General features: G+C 39.5%; 1 protein-coding gene across 21 annotated transcripts in view; it reads right to left on the bottom strand.

Annotated features, from left to right (window-relative positions):
* The window catches only part of Cdc42bpa (CDC42 binding protein kinase alpha), a 211874-nt gene that overhangs the window by 64981 nt on the left and 121804 nt on the right, over positions 1–25089 (bottom strand). For 16 of the 21 annotated variants that reach the window (XM_076548064.1, XM_076548060.1, XM_076548062.1 and 13 more), the window contains 3 exons: positions 19620–19753; positions 10834–11076; positions 10505–10615 (listed from right to left, as the gene is read on the bottom strand). In XM_076548064.1, the coding sequence (XP_076404179.1) occupies positions 10505–10615; positions 10834–11076; positions 19620–19753 (488 nt within the window). The remainder of the gene's footprint in view (positions 1–10504; positions 10616–10833; positions 11077–19619; positions 19754–25089) is intronic. The other 5 variants (XM_076548071.1, XM_076548072.1, XM_076548065.1 and 2 more) reach the window with 1 other exon arrangement.

Genomic DNA, 25089 nt, shown 5'->3' with positions numbered 1-25089 from the left:
TTCTAGTTACTGCATGAAACATAAGCAGAAACACACAGGCCAGAAATTGCAAGAGTTCTGCTGTGGGATGGTCTATATGTCAAATTGATCTGATTGGTCAATAAATAAAACACTGATTGGCCAGTGGCCAGGCAGGAAGGAGGTGGGACAAGGAGAGAGGAGAATTCTGGGAAGCGGAAGGCTGAGGCAGGGAGACACTGTCAGCTGCCACCATGACCAGCAGCATGTGAAGACTCCAGTAAGCCACCAGCCATGTGGCAAGGTATAGATTAATGGAAATGGATTAATTTAAGCTGTAAGAACAGTTAGCAAGAAGCCTGCCACGGCCATACAGTTTGTAAGCAATATAAGTCTCTGTGTTTACTTGGTTGGATCTGAGCGGCTGTGGGACTGGCGGGTGACAAAGATTTGTCCTGACTGTGGGCAAGGCAGGAAAACTCTAGCTACAGAGTTCCTGAGTTTTTAGTTTCTCAGGGTCATTCTTTTTTCCTAAAGTGTTGTCCAAATGTACAGCAATAGAATTTTTAAAACTAAAAGAACACATAAGTGTAAGCATATTGACAACAAGAGATCAGGAGCGGAAGACACTATATTCTTTGGGAGAAGCCAGTCATTAGGACAGAAACACGGGTATGCTGGCTAGTTTTATGTCAACCTGACACAAGCTAGAGTCATCTGAGAGGAGGGAGCCTCAATTGAGAAAATGTCTCAATAAGATCAGGCTGTAGGCAAGCCTGTAGGACATTTTCTTAATAAGTGATTGACAGGGGAGGGCCCAGCCCACTGTGGGTGGGACCACCCCTGGTCTGGTGGTCCTGGGTTCTATAAGAAAGCAGGCTGAGTAAGCCATTAGGAGCAAGCCAGTAAGCAGCACCCTCCATGGCCTCTGCATCAGCTCCTGCCTGCAGGTTCCTGTCCTGTTTGAGTTCCTGTGCTGATTTACTTCAATGATGAACAGTGCTGTGAAGTGTAAACCAAATAAACTCTGTCCTCCATAAGTTTCTCTTGGTCATAGTGTTTCATCACAACAGAAACCCTGACTAAGACAACTGGTGAAAGTTGTTGACTTCATGTAGAGAGAAAAACACCATCTCCCTCTCGCATGTCCAATATGTAATTTAAAGTGCGCACAGACACACGCACACACGCACACCCTAAGGGCACCCACTGCAGTGTGGTCATTCACTAAGGAGCATTTACCATGAGTCAGATGCAGACTGTCCAGTGTTTCTGGATGTGAAAGTCTGCTTGAACTGCGGGGAGTCAGAGCCAGTCAGACTCCTGCCCTTCCAGAATTTTTGTCCATGTGTGTATGTGTGTGCCTGTGTGCTACATATGCAGTGCTATGGAGAGCAGAAGAGTGTGCTTGAGTCCTGGAGCTCTAGTTACAGGGCGTTACCAGCTGCTCAAGTGGGGTACTGAGAACAAAATTAGAGTTTCCTGGAAGAGCAGGGAGTGTGCTCAACTACTGAACCTCTCCAGCCCCAATTTCTCTACCTTCTCTGCTCTTAAGCATGGGAAATGGTACTTGAACACACTTCTGAAGCACCCACTATCTGCTCACCTCTGCCATATTTTCACAATTCTTTTTTTTTTTTTAATTTTACATCCCCAGCCGCATTTCCCCTCCCACCCCTCCTCCCACCACTTCCTCCCACCTCCCCTGAATCCACTCTTCCTCCATGTCTGTTCAGAAAGGGGCGGGCCTCCCATGGGTGTCAACAAAGCATGGCATATTAAGCTGCAGTAAGACTAAGTACCTCCCCTTGTACTGAGGCTGGGCAAGGCGACACAGCATGTGGAATAGAACATTTTCACAATTCTAGTCACATCAAGAAGATGTTTGCTTTGCTGTTCTGCTTAGCTGGCTGTTGGGATGGCAACAATATGTATAACAAATCTCAAAGAAAACTTCCCCTGAAATTAAAACCTGACAAGATTACTAATTCAAATTACAGATGAATCATGTATTGTGTAAGAATTTAAAAAGCCAAATAAAATAATGAAAATGAAATTAAATCATGAGTAAAAACAAACAATCTGCCATAAAATAGTAAGTTTCCTTGCCAGTAAAGGTGCAAATTGAATATATTAATAAATTCCTTGTCTTGACAGGTTGAAAATCCAAATGATCCTCTCAGCAGGTACTCCCGATTTTTAAACTATTTAATAAGATCTAGTAATTCAAAATATTTGAAGTCAATTCAAAATGATACATGTCCATCAGCTATGTACAAAGGTTCCAAATTCCCCACTCCCTCCCTTCGAAGACTTCTTTCCTCTCCCCACTCCCCTCTCTCCTTGCTGTCCTAGCAGGTGTCAAGTGGTGTCTCACTTTGGTTATAATTTGCATTCCCCTAGTAATTACTGACAAGACATCTTTTCACACGTTTGCCCGCCATTTGAAGACCTTCTCTCATGATATAGCCGTTAAACCATCTGCACATTTTCCTCTGGACCGGGTTGTTTCTGTGCCATTTCTATGAATCTACTGTCAAGTCCAAGTCTGAGAATTTTATTTTTGTTTCAAATATTAAAGTTTATTGCCTATTTTTAAGTTAATTTTACATGTGGTGTGAGGTTGCATTCACACTTACATATGAACATCCAGATGCTCAAACACATCTGTTAGAGCAGTGGTTCTCAACCTGTGGGACATAACCCCTTTGGGAATCTTCTATCTCCAATAAATATTTACATTACAATTCATAACAGTAGCAAAATTACAGTTACGAAGTAGCAACAAAATAATTTTATGGTTGGGGTTCACCACAACATGAGGAACTGTATTAAAGGTCTTGGCGTTAGGAAGGTTGAGAACACTGTTAGAGGCTGTTCCTGGGCAGGGGAGATGGTTCAGCCATTAAATGATAGGCTAACAACCAAATCATCAGCAGACTATTCCTTCCCCACTGAACAGAACATTTGTCAAAAGTTAAGTGACTGTAGGTACATGCACTTATTTCTGGATTCTTATAATTAAAATCCAGTACTCTATCGGTATAATTGTATTATATCACAGAATAAGTATACTGAATTATTTTGACTTTGTTTTCAATCTTGTAATTGCAAATTCTGAGTCCTCCATCTTAAGACTTCTTTTCCAAGATCCTTTTGGCTATGTAGGCCCTTGCAATTACATATGAATTTGACAGTTTTGCACAGGAGGCTACTGGAGTTTGGACAGGGGTTGAATTCAAGTGTACATAGCGTGGGTGGTGCGGGCGCCTCAGCGCCGCCAGGTCCTCCCATATTCAGCACGTCTCGGCACTCACTCGGTCTCCTCTAGGCCTTTTCTTCAGGACGCAGAATTGAGTCCTCCTTGGTTAATAAACTCATGCTGAGGAATTTTATCTTTTTCTAAATAGATGCTACTGTGAATGGACTTGATTTCTTAAGCCCCTCTGTAGATTTCAGTGCTGGCTTAGGGAGGCATTTTTAGGTTTTGATTATGAACCTTGAAAACTTCGTAAATTTGTTTGTAAGCTCCAATATTTTTCTTATCAATTTTCTTTGGAATTTTTAAATGTAGGATTATGTCACATATGAAGAGGAAGAGCTTCTTTTCCAGTGAACATACTTTTCTTTTTTCTTGTGTCAAACATCTGCCTAGGATCTCCAAAAGTGTTTAAGCCAACGGTGACAATGGTGACAACAGGCGTCCAGCCTAACCCCTGATCTTAAGAGGGAGACGTTCGGAAGTCACCATTTACTACTGTCTTTGTGGGTTTTCAAAACCACTTTTATCATGCTGAATATGTTCCCTCGTATCACTAATTTCTTAATATTGTCTTAATTATGAAAAGCTGTTGAATTCTGTGAAATGACTTTGGTGCTTCAACTAAAACAACCATTTCCCCCTCTAAGTTCTATTGATACGATGTACTATGATGATTAATTATCTTCTTTGGATCACAGTCTGACTGAGCTGTGAACTCTATGACCTACAATAGCGACCTGACAGGCAGTGTGTGTCCACTGTACAACAGTGCACAACTGTATGGAGGGCTGGCCACTCTGCTTAGATCTGAGGCTTGTGCCGTGAGGAGGAACTCGTGCTTAGGAACGGACAGCCTGTCAGTAACCCTCTGGCTGAAGAGGTCTTAGAGCCATGGCCGGGAGGGGTGACTCAACCACTGATGTCTAGATAAAGTTATGTGGTGCCGACCTAAAGATGTTTGTACCCACAGGCAAATGCTACTCTCAGCCTTAAACAAAGAAGTTTCTCTCTGAAATAAAAGGTGGAAGCCAGGTAGTGGTGGTGCACCCCTTTAATCCCAGCACTCAGGAGGCAGAGCCAGGTGGATCTTTGTGAGTTCGAGGCCAGCCTGGTTTATAAAGAGCAAGATCCAGGGCAGGTACCAAAACTACACAGAGAAACCCTGTCTTGAAAAAACAAAACAACAAAACAACAACAACCAAAGGTTTAACAACAGAAACACAGGGGTTCTCAGGGTGCTGAGAGTAGTGGTGATTGAACACTCAGCCCTAAACAGGACATTTACAGAACCCTATAAGGTTCATGGACCATCCCTGAAAAGGGAGTGGAAAGAGAGGAGCTAATGCTTACTTGCAAACACCGACACCCAATCATCACAGGAAACGCCAGTTCTGACCTATCCATCACACGACTGATGCACTGATTTAGTGTATGTACTGAACTTAAATATCTTCTGGGAGGTAGAAAAGGGGCTGTGAGATGCTGTCTTTTGGACAGGACACAACCAAAGCAACTGGCAGTTTCTAACCTTACAGTGCAGTGCAGCTGTCTGCAATGGGCCTGCCACAAGACTGGGCCTGTCATGTCAACCACAGACCGTGGAGGGACTCACAGGGCTCCAGGTCCCATGCTGACAATGCTTCCTCATGGGTTCTCGGCAAGTGGCAGCCACTGTCCTCAGCCGCGTACCCACAGAAGCCCACAGGCTTCAGACTTACAGTTCCATCCTGCTTATACAGATCTCCCTGGTTAAAATCAGTGGGTCATAAAAAGCAAAGCAAAACAAACAAAGGAACAAACAACTACATGAATATGGAAAAGGGACCTGCTTGGGGCGTGGGGGAGGGGATAGTGGGAGGGAGATAGGAGAGGGTAGACTGTGGTTAGCAGTAAACAGAATATACTATTTACAAGTAAACTGTCAAAGAACAAATGGAATAAAAGTCACTGAAAGTTTTCCTGGTGCTGAACCACCCCTGCATTCCTGAGCTATATTTTACTTGGTCAGGATGTCCACATTTTATAACATACTCTGTGATATTATAAAAGTCAGTATTCTGGTGTGCTAGTATGTCGTTGAGGACACAGATGAGTTTGTGCACACAGATGCATAAGGAATGTTGGCCTGTGCGGTCTTTCTGGCCTGGCTATTCAGGGCAATGCTAGCCTCCCAGAATGAGCTATATTTCTTTCTCTCCTGGTTTTTTAAGACTTTACAGAGGTGTTATTTGGATATGAACTGTCCCAAAAGTTTATTGTTGAAGGCTAGGACTCCACTGGTAGCACTATTGAATTGTTAGATCACGAGGGCTCTATTCTCATCAGTGGACCAATCTATTGATAAGTTCATGACTGAACAGTCCTGCTCCACTACATGCTCCTTGACATGATGTTCTGTTTTATTATCAGAGTCAAGTACCACTGGGCCAAAACCTCTGAGTCCATAAGCCAAAACAACCATTTTCTTCTTTACGTTGATCTGTTCAGGTAACTGTTCTTTAACTGTCTGGGACTTTACTAGTGGAAAGTCTAGTACTGAACTCTGTCAGGAAATTTTTAAAAATTCATTTTTGTTTATTTGCTAAAGATCTGTTCAGACTTTCTACTTCACTTTGAGTCTTTTTTGGTCATTTGCCCATTTCATGTAGGTCATCTATTCCAGGGGCATACAGTTCTTTCACTTTCTCTCAGCCACAGTAAAACACCACTTCTGTTCCTGATTTTAAGTATCTGCACCCCCACTTCCTCCTCTCTCCCGTTTCTGTTCTGTCTAGCAAAGGTTTGTCAATGGAGTTAATCTTCTCAAACAAAGTTTTAGGTTCACTGACTCTATTATTTTTTTATTCACAGTTTTATTGTTTTTGATCTAATGCTTTGAGACAGGAACTCATGTAACCCAGGCTGTCCTTCGACTAACTATGTACCCCAAATGATCTTGACCTCCTGCTGCTCTTCCACCACCCTCGACTCTCTGCTCTCTTTCCCTGTTATCTTGAGTTTAGCTTGCTCCCCTGCCCACTTAGGTTACTGGTTTGAGACCTCTGAAGGCCGCCTTCACACTGTCTATGCGCTCTGGTAGGACGTGCTCCACGCTCCTCCCAATTTCCTTGCTTTGTCCTTGGCTTGCTGGCTGTTTCAGGGTGTGCTGTTTAACATCCCCGTATTTTCAAGCATCCCAGTTTTTCTTTTGTTGGTTTCCAGCTCCATTCCTTTGTGATTAGAGAAGATTCTTTGAAGGAATTCAATCTTTTTACATTTACTGAGATTTGCTTTGTGGCTTAAACCCATTCCTGAGTTTACCACAAATACTTAAAAAGAATTTGCGTTCTACTGTTGTTGGGTAAAAGCTATCCATACCTGTTGGGACTAGCTGGTCATAATGTTGCCCAATCCCTCAAACTCCTATTGATGCTCTGCACACTGCTGCAAGTGGCCTTGCTAGAAGCGGGGCTCCTACTGCGCACGTTCTTCTCTCTTTACATCTGTTGACGTCGCTCTTGTCCGGTTTCAGCGGTACGGGAAATGAGAGCACCGGGCAAGTATCCTGCCGCTGAGCTTCTCACCTCCAGCCCCTTTTGTGTAGTTTTCCTTTTGTGGCAGGGTTTCATTAAGTTGATCAGGCCTTAATTTTGCAACCCATCTGCCTCTGCCTCCTAAGTAGCTGAGACTACAGCTCAGTGCCACCAAATACCACTGAAAATTATTCTTACTGGAATAAAAATTCTTACAGGCCCTGCAAGAGCTAAAGTATGGTTTAAAATTTTATTTATATACCTTTTGTACAGAAAGTCCTATTTTAGGAAAATATCCTACTGAGAATAGGTACTGTGGGTAGCAGATAAAGTCCTGGGTGGATGTGTATTATTGACATGAGCATAGCATGTCAAGGACCCTAGTGCCTCAGATCCATGCAAATGACAAGCCTTTTCCAGGTCAGGGTCACAGGAAGGGCAAAGCCTCGCCCTGGCCAGAGTAAGCATGTTCACAAACGGGTGACCTTTAGCTGAAACCAGTGTTTGCAGAAACGATCAAAGAGGGCCTCCGGGGTGACTGAAACCCAAGACTGCTCCTCCACAGAGGTCTACGGAGGTCAGCTAAACCCTCCCTCTGCCTTCTCTATTGTGCTGTGTGTGATGTGCTGTGTGTGAGTCTCCCAGCTGCTGCTGCTGCTGCTGCTGCTGCGTGCCTCCATCAGAGCTCACCCCTGCCTCCATCCAGCTTTCCTGTTCCTTATTCCCCATCACCCCAGCCAGGTCAATCCCAAAGCTGTGCAGGACACAGCAAGGTAGTAAATGTAGAGAAGGCTTAATGAGAACAAACTATTTCACCTCTACTGCAGATTAAAAAAAAAAAAAAGGCTCCACCTATTGATACCATGACATCGTCTTCACACAGGATTCACACAGAACAGCATTTCTATGAAGCTAGTAAAGTATTGCAACAGTAATCCACTTCAGGCTCCCCCAGCCAGACATGCTCCAGCCTTTGCTGGCCTAATCCTACTTACACTTTGAGAAAGAGGTCCCCAAACCAAGATTTCATGGGTCAGTGACATTTTGTTAAACCTTCTAGAACTGATACAATTGCCCTTTTTTACTTTATCAAATTAAGATACAAAACCCAACAACTATTGCCATTACAGTTATTATCACTATCCTTGTATATTATATACCAAATGATGTGGAATCTCAGAATAAAGATGATATTGGCCAAAAAGGGTAAAGTTATATATCAAAATTAAGTAAAATAACCTAAGGAAATTATATTCAGTATGTTCATAATCACAGCAAACACTCACTGGGCACGTTTTGGGGATGTTTTTCTCGGGATCTAATCATTCTTTTCATTTAGGGTCTTTCACTGGGACCTGGGTTTGATGATTAGGTAGGCTGACTGGCTAGAGCAAACCCAGGGATCCACCTGTCTCTACCTCCCCACTGGGTTATAGACCCACTACAGCACTCCTGGCTTTTTATGTGGATACTTGGGATAGCATTCAGCTCCTCGTGCCTCATGGCAAGCATTTTACTAATGAACCGTCTCCCCAGCCCACTTTTTTTGAGCTTTTTATAGTGTGAGGCCCTAGTACAGTCTTTAAATGCATAATTTACTACATAGTTCTATTGTATCAAATCTGGTGTGTGATTATGAGTTTTCACTGTAGCAATGTCTAATATAGGAAAAATGAAAAGCATACTACTATATGGGACACAGCACTAAGAATTAGAAAGCCCAATTTCAATCCTACATTGTCAATATGACTACAGAACTCTTAGTCCTTCTGGGTTTCCATTCCCTCAGATGAAAGGTATGTTTTACGTATGAAGGTTTTACGACAAAGCTGATTCATCTGTATGCCAACCTAAAATATTTTAAAAAGGGAACTGGAGAGATGGCTCAGTGGTGTGAAGAGTACTGACTACTCTTCCACAGACTTGGGTTTGATTCCCAGTACCCACATGGCAGCTAACAACCATCTATAACTCCAGTTCCAGGAGATATGATCTTCTTCTAACTTCTGTGGGCACTGCACACATGTGGTACACAGACAAAACATGGACACAAGACACTTATACATGTAATGTAAAAGTAAATAAATCTCAAAGATATTTAATTAAATAAATTGCCATTGGGGAAAACTGGGCAAAACTAGAAAGGAAAGAATGCTGTGATGATCTTAACTTGGCTGGATTGTGAGGGGCCTCTAACTACTGGCAGGTGTGTCTGTGAGCACATTGGTGACACTGACAGATCGGACAGGCCCTGATCTCTCACACAGATTAACCCCTTGATGGACTTGCTGGGAAGATAGTGAGAGGAAGAAGTGGGGCCTCGTGGGAGGAAGGAGGCATATTCTTGAGGGCTCTTTACCTGTCCACTTCCTACATCGCCCTCTTCTCTTCCTGTCTGTGGACAGGTAAACATTCTCTTCCTTCATATGCTTCCACCCCAATGTCCTGCCTCATAACAGGCCCAGAATCAATCAACCAAGTCATAGAAATAGGATCTCTCCAACAGTGTGGCAAATAAGTAGTCCTTTCTCTTACATTGTTTCCTCAGGTGGTTTGGTCACAGTAATGAGAGAGCTAAGCAAAATCAATGTCTAAGACTTCTAGGTTGCACTCTCTAGTTCTTCTGAATGAAGTAAAAGAATGAAACATCAGTTTTCTCTGATGTTCAGTCATCAGAGTTATGGCCAATTCTACCACATGACTGATTCACTGAAAAGCACATGTATTAAACTAGTATTAAAAAACGACCAGGTACACTGGACAGGTTAATAATGCATTTGTCTATGTTTTGAATAAGCTAGGTTACAGGTCTGGTGAGGAAACAGATTTGTGAGTCAGTCACTGAACCATGCTGCAGTTACTGCAGGGATTCAAAAGAAGAACAAAGAGGGCACTGAGACTTCCTAAGATGCCACTCAGTTGACTCTGACATTCTCTTCAACATCTGCAATGCCGTCACTGGGCGAAGAACTGCCGAGCACTAGGAGTCATGAGTTTGCACGTGTACTTATATACCCCTGGAACAGAAGCTACAAATGAGAAAATTAAAACAGGAGAGGGGAATTGTTCCAGTCCGTGTTACACAGCTCGTAACTGGTCAGGCTAGAACTGAAAACTGGGTCATCGGGCCAGAGCTGGCCTCTCTCGGGTCATATATAAGACAGGCAGTGGCATGGCAGTTAATTTTGATGGTCAACTTCACTGGCTTGAGAATTACCACAGAAACAAACCTCAGGCATGCCTATGAGGGCGTTTCTAGATTGGTTTAACGTGAGGGGAGCTACACCCTGGAGTCCTGGACTGCACAAACAGGGGAGGGTGAGATGAGTGCCAGCATTGCTGGCTGCAATGTGACGTGACCTCAAGATCCTGCTGTCACGCCATCCTTGTCATGGTGAACAACATCCTCAAACCGTCAGCCAAAATAAATGTTTCTTTCCTTAAGATACCTCCATCCAATGTTTTGTCACAACAAGAGAAAAGTGGCAAACACGGGACTCCTGATATCTTATTACAACATGCTAATTCAGATTAGCAGGACATCTTGTTCAGGCCGGCAGTCCTTTGTGGATTTCTACTCTCCACTAAACAAACGTGAATGTGATGAGCAAATCTGTATCAGCTCCCTAACTAGAAAGAATGAGAATTAAGATGATTGGACTGGAAAGGACAGGCAGTTTTCATTTGTCACCAGAAAGCGTTAATAAGCTAGCACTTCTTTCAAGCCTGCAGAGAAGCAAACTCATCAGGAGTCACAGAGGTCAAGTGATACCTTCAGGCCCTCCAGTTCGTTCTCCAGCTGTTTAGAATAATGCTCGCTCTGCTCACGCAGCTTCCTGTCCTTCGATGCTTCAGCAATCAGAGCTTCAGTGTGAACTTCCAGCTTCAAAATAAAAAGGGCAGATTTCATTAGTTTTTCAAAGTACCTTTCCCCAAGAAAATTTATCGCGCAAAAGGTGAGATTCACACTAGTTTATAGTACCAAGCTACAAAATGACTTTGATCAAAACTTAAAGAATGGGGCGCACATCACTTCACTAGTCTCTACGTGCAGTTTAAGCACCACTCCACAGACACTACGGAATCTGCCTGGCTACTGACCTCTTTCTTGGCTCTCTCTGCTCTGCGCAGCTCTTGCCTTAAGCTCTCAGCTCTTTGCATCACCAGGTCCACCTCTTCTTCCTTATCTCGGACATGGCGAGCAAGTTTCTGTTTCTGGGTGTGCAATTCTGTTAGTCGTTCATTGATCTCCATGAACTCCTGCATGGCCAGCTTCCTCTGACAGTGGGCGTCTTTCAGCTCTTTGGATTGGTTTTTTAATCGCTCACTAGCCTGGACTAGTTCCTACAGTTTTGTAAAAAGAATATAAGTTACCAAATCTGCAACCTAGAGACCACACTTGGCCATGAAAATAGCTATTATTAAGTCATGAAGATCCAAAATGATTCACTTCAGGACAATACTAAAGGAAATGGACTACTTCTAAAGACATTATAGGAATGATGCCTTGTTTACCTTCTTAAACTTGTTTTTAAAATTTACTTTTACTTATGTGTATGTGTTTAGGCTGTATTATATATGTGCACCATGTGTACACAGAACCTGCTGAATCCAGAAGAAAGCATCAGAACCCATGAAACTGAAGTTATAGACAATTGTTGGCTCCCACGTAGGTGCTGGGAACTAAACTCCTCAAGAGCAGTGCTCTTCACCAGTGAGCCCTCTCCAGCACCAACCCTCAAATGTTTATGCTGACATGCAAGTACACAGAGAAAGCTGAATGAGTAGAATGTAGAAATATAGATATGACGTTCAAAATCATTTGTAAACTTTAATAAATATTTGGGAGATATTTTTAATTAAACTGCATAATTGCAAATAATAAACGATAAACAATTGCCCTTTTCTTACTTAGAAGAATAAGCCCTAGACCAATAACAAGGAGAAACCTCCCTAAATCTGAGATTACTGGCTTAGAGGTGCTTTGAGAACTGGAGGAAGGAATGTCAAGGAACTTGGGCTTATTCAAACATTAACAGCAAATAAACATGAGCCCATATCGACAGATTTCCAAAGACCCAAAGGACCAAACCACTACAAAGAAATCAATAGCAACAAAGGAAACAAAAAGAAACACCAGAAGTATTTGGGCAGCATGAGATACCGGCATAAGACTGGTATGTGTGAGACATTGGAAGAAATAAAAGGAGTTATCATAATAACTGGGAAATGAGAAAAGACTAACAAAAACTATCACATAGGTTTATTAAAGAGTCTGTAGGACATTTAGACATTAAAGAAATATGCATCAAAATTAAAAGCACACACATATGTAATGTAATATAGGAGTCTTTATATTTATGAAGCAAGAAAAAAAATTCAGACCTAAACCCAGAAATGTGTAAAAATGAAACTGGATAACACTACAAAAATACAAGAAACTGAGATGGCCCAGCAGCGAAGAGCACTGGGCGGTTATCCCGAGGACCTGGGTCTGACTTCCAGCACCCATGTAGGCCAGTTCACGACCATCTGGAACTCCAATTCCTGGAGAAATTATGCCCTCTTCGCGCTTCCTTGGGCACTAGGCATCCAAAGAGTGCCGGCAAGACACTCATACATGTTAGATTAAAAATAGATACAGAAATAAGGGGTGTGGGAGGCCAGGGGGCTGGTTCAGTGGGTTAAGGCGCTGTGCTGGTGGACAGAACTGACTTCTGCACATTGCTAATCTGACCTCTACACCCATGCCACAGCAGGCGCACACATGTGCACACAGACACATGTGCACACATGCCGCCGCCGCCACCAGCACCACCACCCGCACACAGATGGAATACATTAAAAAAGAGATTGGGGGTGGGAGCAAAGCATTTATATTCTACTTTCAGAAAAACAAAAATAAATCAAACTCAAAAGAAACAAGTAGTAACAGAAAAAGTGGAAAAACACTCAAAAAGACAAGAAAATGATGCTGTATATCCAGAAAAATTACTTTTGAAGTATAGCAAAAACTGATAGAGCTTACCACTACCAGATCTGCATTAAAGGAAGCTTTACACCTTTATTTCAGGAAGAAGGAAAACAGTTTTAGAAAAACAATGGAACACAAGAGAAATAGAGACTAAGAGCCTGGTACACATGTGAAAAAATGTGTATGATTATACTATGTTAAATGTCTGATTTACAGATACTAGTAAATATACACACTAAATATATGTGGAGACCACAAATAAATTGGAAGGAAGTAACAGAATTAAAGCCCTTAAGAATTTTGATGACCAGTTTAATATATTTAGATTTTGTTAATAAGCAGAGTAAAATTCAAATGCAAATACCCAAATACCAGAAGTAGTGGGAAATTAAACAAGAACGAGAAAACAAATAATAAGAAATGATTTAGCAAAACAAAAACAAATTCTGGAGACTAGTTTCATAGCAATACATATATACTATGAACTACGCCTCAAAATGATTAAGATCGAAAATACTATATACATGCATTTTAATTTTAGCACAATTACATTTTGTTAAAATAAGGACACAGAAGAAGCAAATGACAAACACAAGGGGAAATGAAACAGAAACATATTCATATACATTAGTAATCAAAATAGATACAAAGGGCCAAACTCACCAGATAAAGGTAGTTTGTTATATCAGATAATAAAATCTAGATATTAGCAGAAAAGCATTGTTAAAAATAGGGAATATTTCTAGACAATCACAGAACTCAATAGAACAGGAAGCCAAAACATCCTAACATTTAGTGAATTCTGTAAGGTAGTCTTAAAGCACATTGAAAAGAAACTGCCCAAACTAGAGAACATTAAAAAATAAATCACCACAACAAGAATTTCAATTTCCTAATCATTAATTATCAACAAGGCAGAACATTGATCTTAAAGACAACCTGAAGTAGAGCCCATGCCTATAAACCCAGCATTTGGGAGGGTTAGAGTGAGTTTGAGGTTAGCCTGGTTTATGCACTGAGTAGAAGGCTATCCTGGGCTACACAATGGGACTTTGTCTTACATTCCCTCCCCCTACAAAAGGGTTTGAAAGGTTCTAGTAAGCTTTCTATGTATAGAAGTCTGCACACTGTCTTGGGAATATATACTCTTTTCAATGATATACACTGAATATTTTAAAAAGAACACTAAAGTCTAAGCCATAAAGCAAAGCTCTGTAGATTTCAAACAGATACACAAATGATGTGCTTCAAGGCACTGCAATGAACTAATAAATCAACAAGAAAATGATAAAATTTCTTACAGGGAAAACTTTAAGATACATTTATAAGAAAATAATTTGTCAAGAAGAAAAATGATCAATACAAACTAAAAATTAAAACTAAAAATTTCTAAATTAAAGAGCAACACACTGTTTCATATATACTAAAACTTGGTGCTGCCTGAAGACTATATGGGAAACTGTTGCAGAATATTATTTTAAGATGTGTTACATTTGTTTATGCTGTGTATCATTTGTTTAATGATGCAAAGATGTGTTGCATTGCTTTATGTTGTACTTGTTTAACTCTGTGAAGCTGTGTTACTGTGCCTGTCAAAAACACCTGCTTGGTCTAATAAAGAGCTGAACGGCCAATAGCCAGGCAGGAGAAAGGATAGGCAGGGCTGGCAGGCAGAGAGAATAAATAGGAAGAGAAATCTGGGAAGAGAGGAGCAAGGAGCAAGAAATGGAGAAGGAGAGGAGGCTGTCAGGGACCAGCCACCCAGCGACACAGCCAGCCACAGAGTAAGAAGTAAAGAAAGGTATATAGAATAAAGGTAAAAAGCCTAGAGGCAAAAGATAGATGGGTTAATTTAAGGTAAGAAAAGCTGGCAAGAAACAAGCCAAACTAAGGCCAGGCATTCATTTTGGGAGCTGGGTGGTGGGCCCCCGACAGAGCCAAAGAGTAAAAACAACAACAAAAACCCACCGACAAAAAACACAGTCTGAATAGGGCAGGTTTTACGGAGGGTCCACATAGGAGAACCGTCACAATAAGAAGGAAGCACACTGTTTCACATTCTGAGACAAGCGTGATATTATATTAAAAACAGTCAAGAAAAAGTGTAGGCCAACTTTTCATAGAAAGTGATTAAAAAACCTTATTATGAGCAAATCATTTCCAGTGATGTATAAAATCCCTAGATATGAGCTTTTGAGTTAGATTCAACATATATAGAAATGCTAGCTCTACCACTTCCCATCGCCAGTGACCATGAGCAAGTTAACACCTCACTATTCAGTATCAGTATTAGTCAAAAAGGAATAATAAAATAATACATAACTCATGGATTGTTGTGAAGATGAAACATTTATATATATATGGTTATATATATATATATATACATATATATATATATGGTGTGTGTGTGTGTGTGTGTGTGTGTGTGTGTGTAAACATACATGGATGGCACTTAAAACATAATCTTCTACATAAACATGACCTATGCTATCATATTATCATTCAAACTAAAAGTGTTTCATATTAGAAAAACTGTTAATATAATTCACCATACAATGTTTTAAAGCAGAATCATATAAGTAAGTGGTGTATAGGAATGAACAGTGCATAAACTCAATACTTATTCTTAATAGCAAAAATCAAGTAGCAAAATAATAAAAATAGAAAATAATTCCCTTGACCTACTGGAAAATATTTTACGAAAAACATATATAGCAAGCATTAGCAGTAAAATGTTCAAGGCATTTTCTTTAAAATCATCAACAGGTTGATACTTGATGTTACTATTTTTTATTTGACACTATTCTGAGGTTCCAGCTAATACAGTAAGCTTACAAAAGATGGAAACCATAAAAACTCCAAGTTAGAAGCAAAATCGTTATTATTTATAGAAAATTTTGAAAAAATGTAAAACATATCCTGTTAGTAAGTGTTCAGCAGTCTTAGACAAGAATTGCTAATGCAAGCCAGGAAGAAAACATAAAATTTAAAGATATTTAAAATATGAAATAATAGAACAATTTAAAGAAAGGCAAACAATTTCATAAAAGGGCCTATTTTGTGTGTTTGTTTATTCATCCTGGTTATTGAGATGGGGACTCATGGACCCTAGGCTGACCATGACCACCAGATAACCGAGGGCAGCCTTGAACTTCAGATCTTGCTTCTCTCTCCCTTGTGCAGGAGTTACAGGCATCAACATGTCTGGTTAGGCAGTACTGGAGATTGAACACAATGCTCTGTACATGCCAGGCAAGCACTCTACCAACCGTGCCACATAATAAAATTTAAATAACTTTAAATATATGGAAAGATATCACATTCATGGATTAAAAGACTGTGGCACTGGACAGAAACAGCTTTTATGTTTTTCACAGTTAGCCCACCTAAATAAACGTCACTGAAACTTGGGGCGCTTCCTAAATGTGAGCCATAGAAAATAATTCATAACAAATTTCAATAGTGGGGAAATTTATTCACCTTCTGGGGGCATTTCAAGGTGAGGTGCACGTGCCCTGGACTATGGGGACTTCCTTTGTGAAGCTGGTTGTTTGGGGCTTAACTGTGGCCTAGAATAGTTAAGTTTATTCCAAAGGCACAGAGAAGAGGTCCAAGACAATTCTCTCCAGACTTCCTAGGAGACTCAGAAAAAAGAGGAGTGGAGAGAAGTACTGTGTTTTTCTTCTCTAGCAACACCTGGACAAACATTTTGGAGGTTACTCTTCTGTAATAGATTCCTCACTTGAAGGGTTGTAACCAGTTCTCAGATTTTGTGCAGACGATAAAAACTGATGTTAGCTACTGGATACAAATGATAATAATCTGCTATGCTTTTATTTATGTGTATATTCAAAAAAATAAACATACATGAACACTGATATAATGTAAATATGGTTAACTCTTCCATAATTCATCAGTGATGAAATACAATTTCAATTAAAATTCCATCCCAGTTTTCCAGGGCTACAGACTAACTTCAGAGGGAATCTGCTGTGTGACGGAGGTGCCATCGCAGTTGGGGAAAGAGCAACTATTCTGGCCACAAGGAACTGGGTAGCCATATTGGAAAAAGGAAAACTGAATTCCTATAACAAAGTGTCAGGCAGCTAGTTAGGTATTAGCAGGTTTGAAGTTTAACAGGAATGAACCCCTCCCTCATAACCAGTAGCAGGACTTTTGATCACTGGTCAAAAAATGGGGTCTGAGTCATATCTCTGGCCCTGGTTGGTTGGATGCACATTAAGAATTTACAAGACTACTCTCTGGCTGAAGGCGTTCTCAGAAATAACAAAGATATGTGATCGTCCTCTTCCAGAAGAGCCAACCCAAATGGACCTATCAGTCACCTGGACAATGAAAACACCCTTCAGAAAAAGTATGAAGCCTGCCGAAGTGTAGGCTGACACCATGGCCTCTCTGACTACTGTCAACTCATCCCTTGAGAACGTGTGAAGGTATTCTATTGTGTGCTGTAATAAATCCCACCCATCGTCTAGCCTATGCTGCATGTCTCTGTCTTATAAGGATTCTTTCCACAGAGATCACAAGGACCAGGGACTAAAGGAAGCACTGAGTAAGACCCCAGGGATGACACGGTAAGCAAAAATGAGTTTCTAATGTGTAGAGACAGAAATACCAAAGACCAGGCATTTAAAATTAAGGGTACAATTTAGGAAATGGCTTTTAAACCTCTGATTTCTCAGTAGTGTATGAGCCAGCAAATGCACCGACTTAAGTGTACTGACAAACATACATCACACTCAAGCTCTGGTTAGTCAGAAGGAAACAGAACAGCCGCTGACAGGTGTCTTTAACCTGCGCATTTAATAAAAGATGTTGGAAAATTTCAAGAATTCTTATAAATAACAAAAGATAACCAAACAGGAAAACATGTACATTTTTAAGGCATTTTGTAAAATAAATAACATAAAATGACGAATAGACATGTAGTTAAAGATACGTGACCATTTAAAAAATTAGACAAATGCAAATTGACTACAAGGACATCGTGTTAGACCAAAGTCTCGATACAGATGAGACTGTTAGGAGAAATCAATGCAGCATATGAGACATCACTGAACAGACACGTCTGTACTATATGGGAGAATATGAAACTGCAATACTGGAAAACATTTTGGCATTACTATAAAAACAAAATCTTTCTAAACTAATTAAAAATGAGCAGAGGCCCTAAGTGGACAGTGCTCCGTGGAAGACACACAAAAAAGCCAACAGCTATAGAAAGAGATATTCAAGATAAACTAATCACCACAGAAACGAAAAATCAAAAGCAGACTTAGACATCATTTTACAACTGTCAGGATGGTTATTACAGAAAAGACAAAAGCAAAGAAGCATTGGTTAGGATGCAAAGAAAATGACATTTTTTTCCTCCTGCCAGTGGCCATTAACCAAATCACTTATTCATCATTTCATTATATCTTACTGGTATAATGTTTCTTTTCAACACTACATCTTTCCAAAATATACTAGCAGAATTTTTAGCACCAAAATGTACTAAAAATTGCCAAAAGACTTGTTTCTAAAAATCAAGATATTGGATTTTTATGTTTATTGTGTTAACTAAATTTGACTATATAATACTACTAATACATACAAACTCATAAGCCACTAATATTACTACGTTATTATTAAAGGAAAAAGAATGCTTGTCATAAATGCCAAGTGCTATTATACTGCCTCTTGGTTGAGATGAATCTACACAAACCAAAACTCAAAACTGCAGTAAGTACAAACTAAAAGTGTGCTCGCCTAATTCATCTGCAATAACTCCCTTATCAGCATTGAGTTGTTTTATTTTAATTCCATTTTCTTACTGGTAGTAAGACTTATAATTTACCCCCAAAAGGACTTCATTCTACATTAATTAGTATTTTGTATATCAAATCATTAAATATAATTTATTCTGTGCCAGAAACTACTGTCTGCCACTGCCATTAGTCCCCCATTTGCTGCTGTTGTTAATGGCACTCACAGTACTTACCAACATGTGGTTCAAGTCTTTTCCTACTTTCTCTAGTGGGTTGTTATATAATCTTAGTTAAGAATAAATTTTGTTGCAATGCCTAGTACCATTTAAATGTTACACAAAGTTCTTAGGAAAATGTCTAGTTTTTTTCCTCCATGCTGCTTTGGAAAAGAAAATGACATCTAAAGAATGAATAAATAAATCATGGAGGAGATTTTAAATTACTGTTTATTAGTGTTTGTACCAGCAAATTATAATGAAAAAAAATGAACATATGTGTCAAAAATGCATGACCACATTATCAATTAGAAAACAAATTAAGACTACAATTAAATATCATTTACAATTTCAAATCTGTATTTAAAATTTTTATTGACATTAGATTCTACTTTTGTTCTTACGTCTTTTTCAGTAACATTCCTTTCTAAGTCAAAGCTTTTAACTTTGTAAATGAACAAAAGATTTTAACCTTTAAAGCTTTAAGAATTTGAGTTCCCTTATTACCAGCTAATGAAGAATGTCATACACCAAAGTAATTATTAAAAATATAGGGGGGTGAGAGATGGCTCGGTGGTTAAGAGCACCTACTGCTCTTGCAAAGGACCCAGTTTTGGTTCCCAGCACCTATATTAGGCAACTTATAACTGCTTGTATCTCCAGTGCCAGGGGATCCAATGCCTCTGGCCTCAACAGGCACATACACTTATGTGCACATACCCCCACACAGATACACATAGTTGAAAATAAAATCAATCTTTAAAAAAATTAAACCATTTAAAACTAATTTTTAGGTTATCATGCAAATTGTATTTCAAATTTCTATAGAAAAATATATATTGCCATTTATTAGGAATACTTCCAATACTCTAATTACAAAGGATGAAAAATAGAAAGAGCTTTAAGGATCCATCCATACATGCATACCTTATTTAGCTCCTCTCTTTCCTGCTGCAAAGTTTTGATTTGTTTTTCAAAAGCCTTGATTTGCCTAAAAGCATCATCTAGCTCCCGTCTCACTGAATTAGCTTCTTCAAGCTGTTGTTCCAAATGATTCATGTCTAAAACAAACAAACAAACAAAACTTTAATTCTAAACAAATAGAAATAGAATATTGATATGCACAACAAGTAGTAGCAGTATTTATTCAGAAAGAGAATTTAATTTTTATTTTCCCCATCTTTTGGATTAAAAGGCATATTGGTAGTTCTCTTCATTTGGGAAAATTATATAAGACAGATATAGCATATTCTGGATAAGGTGCCAAAGACTATACAATTAGAAAATAACTGCAAATAACAGGATTTTTTTCTAAAATCAAAATTATTATTAAATTATTTTAAACTAATATATAAATGAGCCTATATTTATTAAAATCAAGACATATACTCAACTTGCATAAATTATATGTAGTATTTTGAAGAGAGTCTACTCTGAGATGCCAGTAATTCAGGCTACTGGGTTTCATAGGAAATAGCTGTCATTCATCCTCCTTTATGAAGAAAAGGTCTGCTTTAAGAACATTACAAGTATGTTATTGTGAATGCTAACAACTAACTATAAACTCAAAGCAGTAAATATGTGCATCAGTCTATTCCTTTAGGACCCACCTAAAGAAAACCAGCATTTCAAATGTTGACTAAAACATAATAACCACATTCAAACTTTTTCTTCTACACACTGCATGTAGAGTTAGGAATTTTAATTTCTATTTTGAAGCCTACCACACTATCATTTAAAAATACAAGAAATAAAGCACTTGGGTAGTCTAGGACATCAGCAGAAATATATCTGCTAACTTCACAAAACCCAATGTTTACTTATAAGCAAGATAAAAACTTTACGATTTTGGAGAGATGTTACTATGAGTGATTTTTCTCTTTGTCTCATATTGTAAAAATCTCTTTTGCCTATTTAGTTGATTCATCTCCACATATGCAATTTATCCTTTAAGGAATTTATTCATCTTTATACAGAATTCACATCTGTATCAGTAAACTGCAAGACATTTTAATATTTCCAGTGTCTTATCAAAACATGAGTAATAAGCGCCTTCATTATATGAGGGAAGAAGACAATGAAGACACAGTGTCTGGGAAAAACATATAAACTCCATCAGAAGGTCACCATGGTGATCAAGATGCTTTAGAAATGGCAACCCATATCCAGTAATTTTTCTCCTCACTCCAGGATTCCCGATACAATTTACCAACACTGGTGGGCTTCTTTTATCATTGCTGGTCCATTACCTGAGCAGCCGCCAGGGCTGGTTCTAGGTCAGTAAAGATGGAGGCAGTACACAGGATTTGGATGTATTTGCCAATACCAGGGCAGTGACAGGGAATTTTAAAAGTGCATTATACATAATAAAAATTTCACTTAGGAAATAAAATAATCTTTATAGTTCATACAAAAGAGTTAAAAGAGGGCATAAATTTTCATTTTTTTTTTAACCTGTAGACATTCAAATGTATATTTACTATCTGTTATATGGTATCTGAAGCTGATATAGACACTATATATACAGTAGGAAAACAGGTGTTGGCTCAGCCCTCTGAGAATTCAGAATATACTGAAAAAAGCAGATATTAAGAAAACCCTAGAAATCATGGGTTTTAAGTTTTCTAAGATACGGCTCTAATGAAGTCAGTCAGTCATTGGTTGGCAGGTGTTGTGTATGCACAGACCCTGTTCAAGAAGGGTCTCAGGACATGATGAGGGTTTGACACTTTCTCCTTTGGAGTCAAGCAGGTCTTGAGGGGCTTGCATTTACCTCTAGCTCTAATGTAAAAGTATTTCAAGTAGCTTGTGTCTAACAAGGAAAGAGGTATAGCTTTATTTTCAATTTTACCACCATGCCTCCAGTGCCCATTACTTCCTAGAACCCAGCAAATAATTTATGTATGTCTGAATAAAGAATGCAACTCTAAGCCGGGCGGTGGTGGCGCACGCCTTTAATCCCAGCACTCGGGAGGCAGAGGCAGGCGGATCTCTGTGAGTTCGAGGCCAGCCTGGGCTACCAAGTGAGCTCCAGGAAAGGCGCAAAGCTACGCAGAGAAACCCTGTCTCAAAAAAGAAAAACAACAAAAAAACAAAACAAAAAAAAATGCAACTCTGAATAAAGACTTTCCACCTGTCATAATCTGATCTTTTTGTGTGGTGAGTAAGAGAACAGAAATGTACCTGACAGTGAAAGACTAAAGCCCTAGGAAGGCTCTAAGGATCCAGAGCTGGTCTCACTGCATCCAAGTGTAATGAGAAGGACAGAGATTGGGACTGGTCCGGGGGCTTCCTTCAACTAGTTGTGTGATATTTTCACTTGTGAGTTAATTAGAATAAAGTGAATTTACTTAAAGTTTTAAAAAATGCATGAATTTAAACAGTGGACATGAACAACTATAGAGCTGCTATGGGAAATGGAATAGGGATTCCTTTGAAAAAGAATAAAAAAAAATATGATCCACAATTTCACTACGGGATATATACTCAAAAACAGTGAAAATAGGAACCTGACCAGAAACTGTAAATTTGTGTTCATAACTGCACTATTATCCATGGCCAAAAGGCAAAGGCCACCCACATATCCAACGATAGATGAAGGCAAAAACAAAATCTATTATATGAATTAATGGAACACTGCTCAGCTTTGTAAAAGTGGAAAGCAGACATTTCTAATGTAGACATCCTACAGCATAGATGATCCTTGAGAACGTTACACTAAGTGAAATAAGGCAAACACAAACAATGATTACTGGAAGTTCTGCTATATGAAGTTTCTGAAAGAGTCAAATTTATGAAATAATAAAGTAGGGCCTTGAGGCAGTAGAAAAATTGTTATTGTTTTATTCTGTTTCTATTTAGAAATGATTTAAAAAGACAGCTGGTAATGACAGTTGTACAAGATGTGAAAATGCTCAATATTTCTCAATGAAGTATTAAAAACTGTTAAAACAATAAATTTTGGTAGATATATTTTACCACAATTTAAAAAGTTAAAAGATGAAAGGAGGGAGGGAGGGAGGGAGGGAGGGAAGGGGGAGGGAGGGAGGGAGGGAGGGAGGGGAGGGAGGGAGAAGGAGAGAGGGGGAGGGCGGGGCGAGGGAGAGAGACGAGGAGGGCACTAGAGAAATGGAATGAAAGAGCGCACAGGAGTGACGATTACAGATCCAACACAAGAAGCCCTGTGAGCAAGAACAATTCCAAAACAAGAGGACTAACCTTTCTCTCAACAGTCTTTTTACTGACTTTACTAATTTCATTCTGCCACTGGGAAATGATTTTAAAATGTGAGTCAAGAGCAGCCAGGCAAGTGTGGGATTTAGAAGACAGTGGGAGTGAAGCACAGGAAGGAAGCTGGGAGGAGCTGGGATCCCACACTTCCCAAGACAGGATGACACTCGCTGTGTGCTATGTGGAGAATGAAGTTTGTTAAACGTGCCTGTATTATTACAACGAGACAGAAATGGTAGGAAAAGGGTAGAGATGGGTTCAAAGAAGTGGCATTTCACTTATTCATCAACAAACACTGGGCTGGGTTTCTAATGAACCAAGTATAATCCTATAGGGACTTGAACATACTAGTGGATAAAATGACAGGCATAAATCAATTCCAACCTCTGTTTTCAAAGAGCGTGTGCTCTGTGGTGAGTGAGGGAAGACACGGTACAGACACAAATATGTTAATACTGAGACATGTCATAGATAAGCAGGGGGTTATGAAAAAGATGTTTCCAGCAAATCAACAAGCATACACAGACAGAAGACAGACAGATGCCGACAGACAGACAAGTGAAAGGAGACAGAATTGAAATGGAAGGTGGGAAGCTCATATGTATGAAGGGTAAGCATTACATGGAATCTAAAAATAATCTGACGTGGGTAGAATCAGGGTATAAAAAGGGAGTAGTTACTACAAATAAAGCTGAAGAGAGACAAACACATGCATGGCAATGAAGGACTTCTAATCAGCATTGAGAAATTCTTGCATTGTCCTAGAGGCAAGGAGAATCCCCTGAAAATACATGCATGCATATTGAAGCTGCAACATCAACAGATCCATCTCTTAAAAAGCTGACTCCGGTGACTTCTATTTTTTTGGGAATTATAATTGATATATTTTCCATTGAGAACAAATAAAAATCTTGGACCTTACATTTTAAAGTGAATAAATGATCAATGAATAAGTAAGTAAGAAGACTAAGAAATGTGGTGAGACCAGCTGGAACGTTGTGACCTGTAGAATAAAGGTAGTGAGCTCCCAGGTTTTCTTTTCATGTATCCCAGAAGTGGACCTTAAGAAGATGGCAATCTAGAAAGGCAACACGCATAAGGAACACAGCCGCACCAAATCCTGGTCTTCTGGGGCAAAGAACCAAGGACGGGCCATCGGGTACTCGTCTATTAGTAAAGGAGAAGACGGCGTTCTTATGCAGATGAAGAGAAAGGGGCCTATGAGGAAAACTGCAAGTTCTTCATATGTTTTAGAGGGAATAGCAGCTGAATTTAAAAGGAAGACTAAGGGCCAAACCCAGAGTCTGGAATACTAAGGAAAATTAGTTAGAATGAGTGCAGCCCGGTATGAGATAGCCAAGCAGACCTGAGAAGAGACAAACAGGTTTGAAGAAGCCATTGAACCAAGGCCAAAGATGGCAGGCCAGCTGGCTAACCTCCATGAGACCTTTTTCCTCTGGGAAAAACATGGAAGGCACTATTGTTTATTGCATATTCTTGCTTTTAATGCATTGTTTCTAATGCAAATAACTTACAAAAGACTAAGTAATAAGAAAGAATGGCTTCTAAAGTGCCGGACCTATTTCAGGAAAGAAACCACAGACCATCCCATAGATAAAGAGCTAACCAATAACAATAATTCTAGCTACTTTTTAGTGGCTCTGAAAACAAATGAAGATTAACATAATGAATAGTAAGCAAGACACCAGCAAGGTCAAAAGGTAGTAATGGTGTTCAATTAGCTTAACAGCGAGCAATCAGTCAAGGTCAGTAACTAAGGTAGACTCAGAGATGGATAAAGGCGGGCTTCAACTATTCCTAACTGTGTGTGGGCAAGCATGAACGTAACACGATCATCTCCCTGGCTGGTTCAGGGAGGACATGCACAGAGCACATGGGTCTTCTATTCACTTAACCTTTGATGGCCCCAGGCAATTAACCAATCTCCAAAGAGATTACATCTGTCTTTATCCAGTTTCTGTGACTGCCCTATAGAAACCCCACACAAAGGAAATTCAACAGCTTTTTCTATTCTTTGATATTCTTCCCAACTCTTGGAAATTCATCTCCCTTTTCCACAGTAATACTTAGTAAAGACTGTCTCCACACTGTTTATACACAAGAAGGATCTACCTTCCATTTCCATTGGGGTAAAACAACAAACTCG

Source organism: Peromyscus maniculatus, chromosome 11, assembly GCF_049852395.1.
Source record: "Peromyscus maniculatus bairdii isolate BWxNUB_F1_BW_parent chromosome 11, HU_Pman_BW_mat_3.1, whole genome shotgun sequence".
Taxonomy (NCBI): domain Eukaryota; kingdom Metazoa; phylum Chordata; class Mammalia; order Rodentia; family Cricetidae; genus Peromyscus; species Peromyscus maniculatus.
This window is presented reverse-complemented; position numbering and strand designations above follow the sequence as displayed.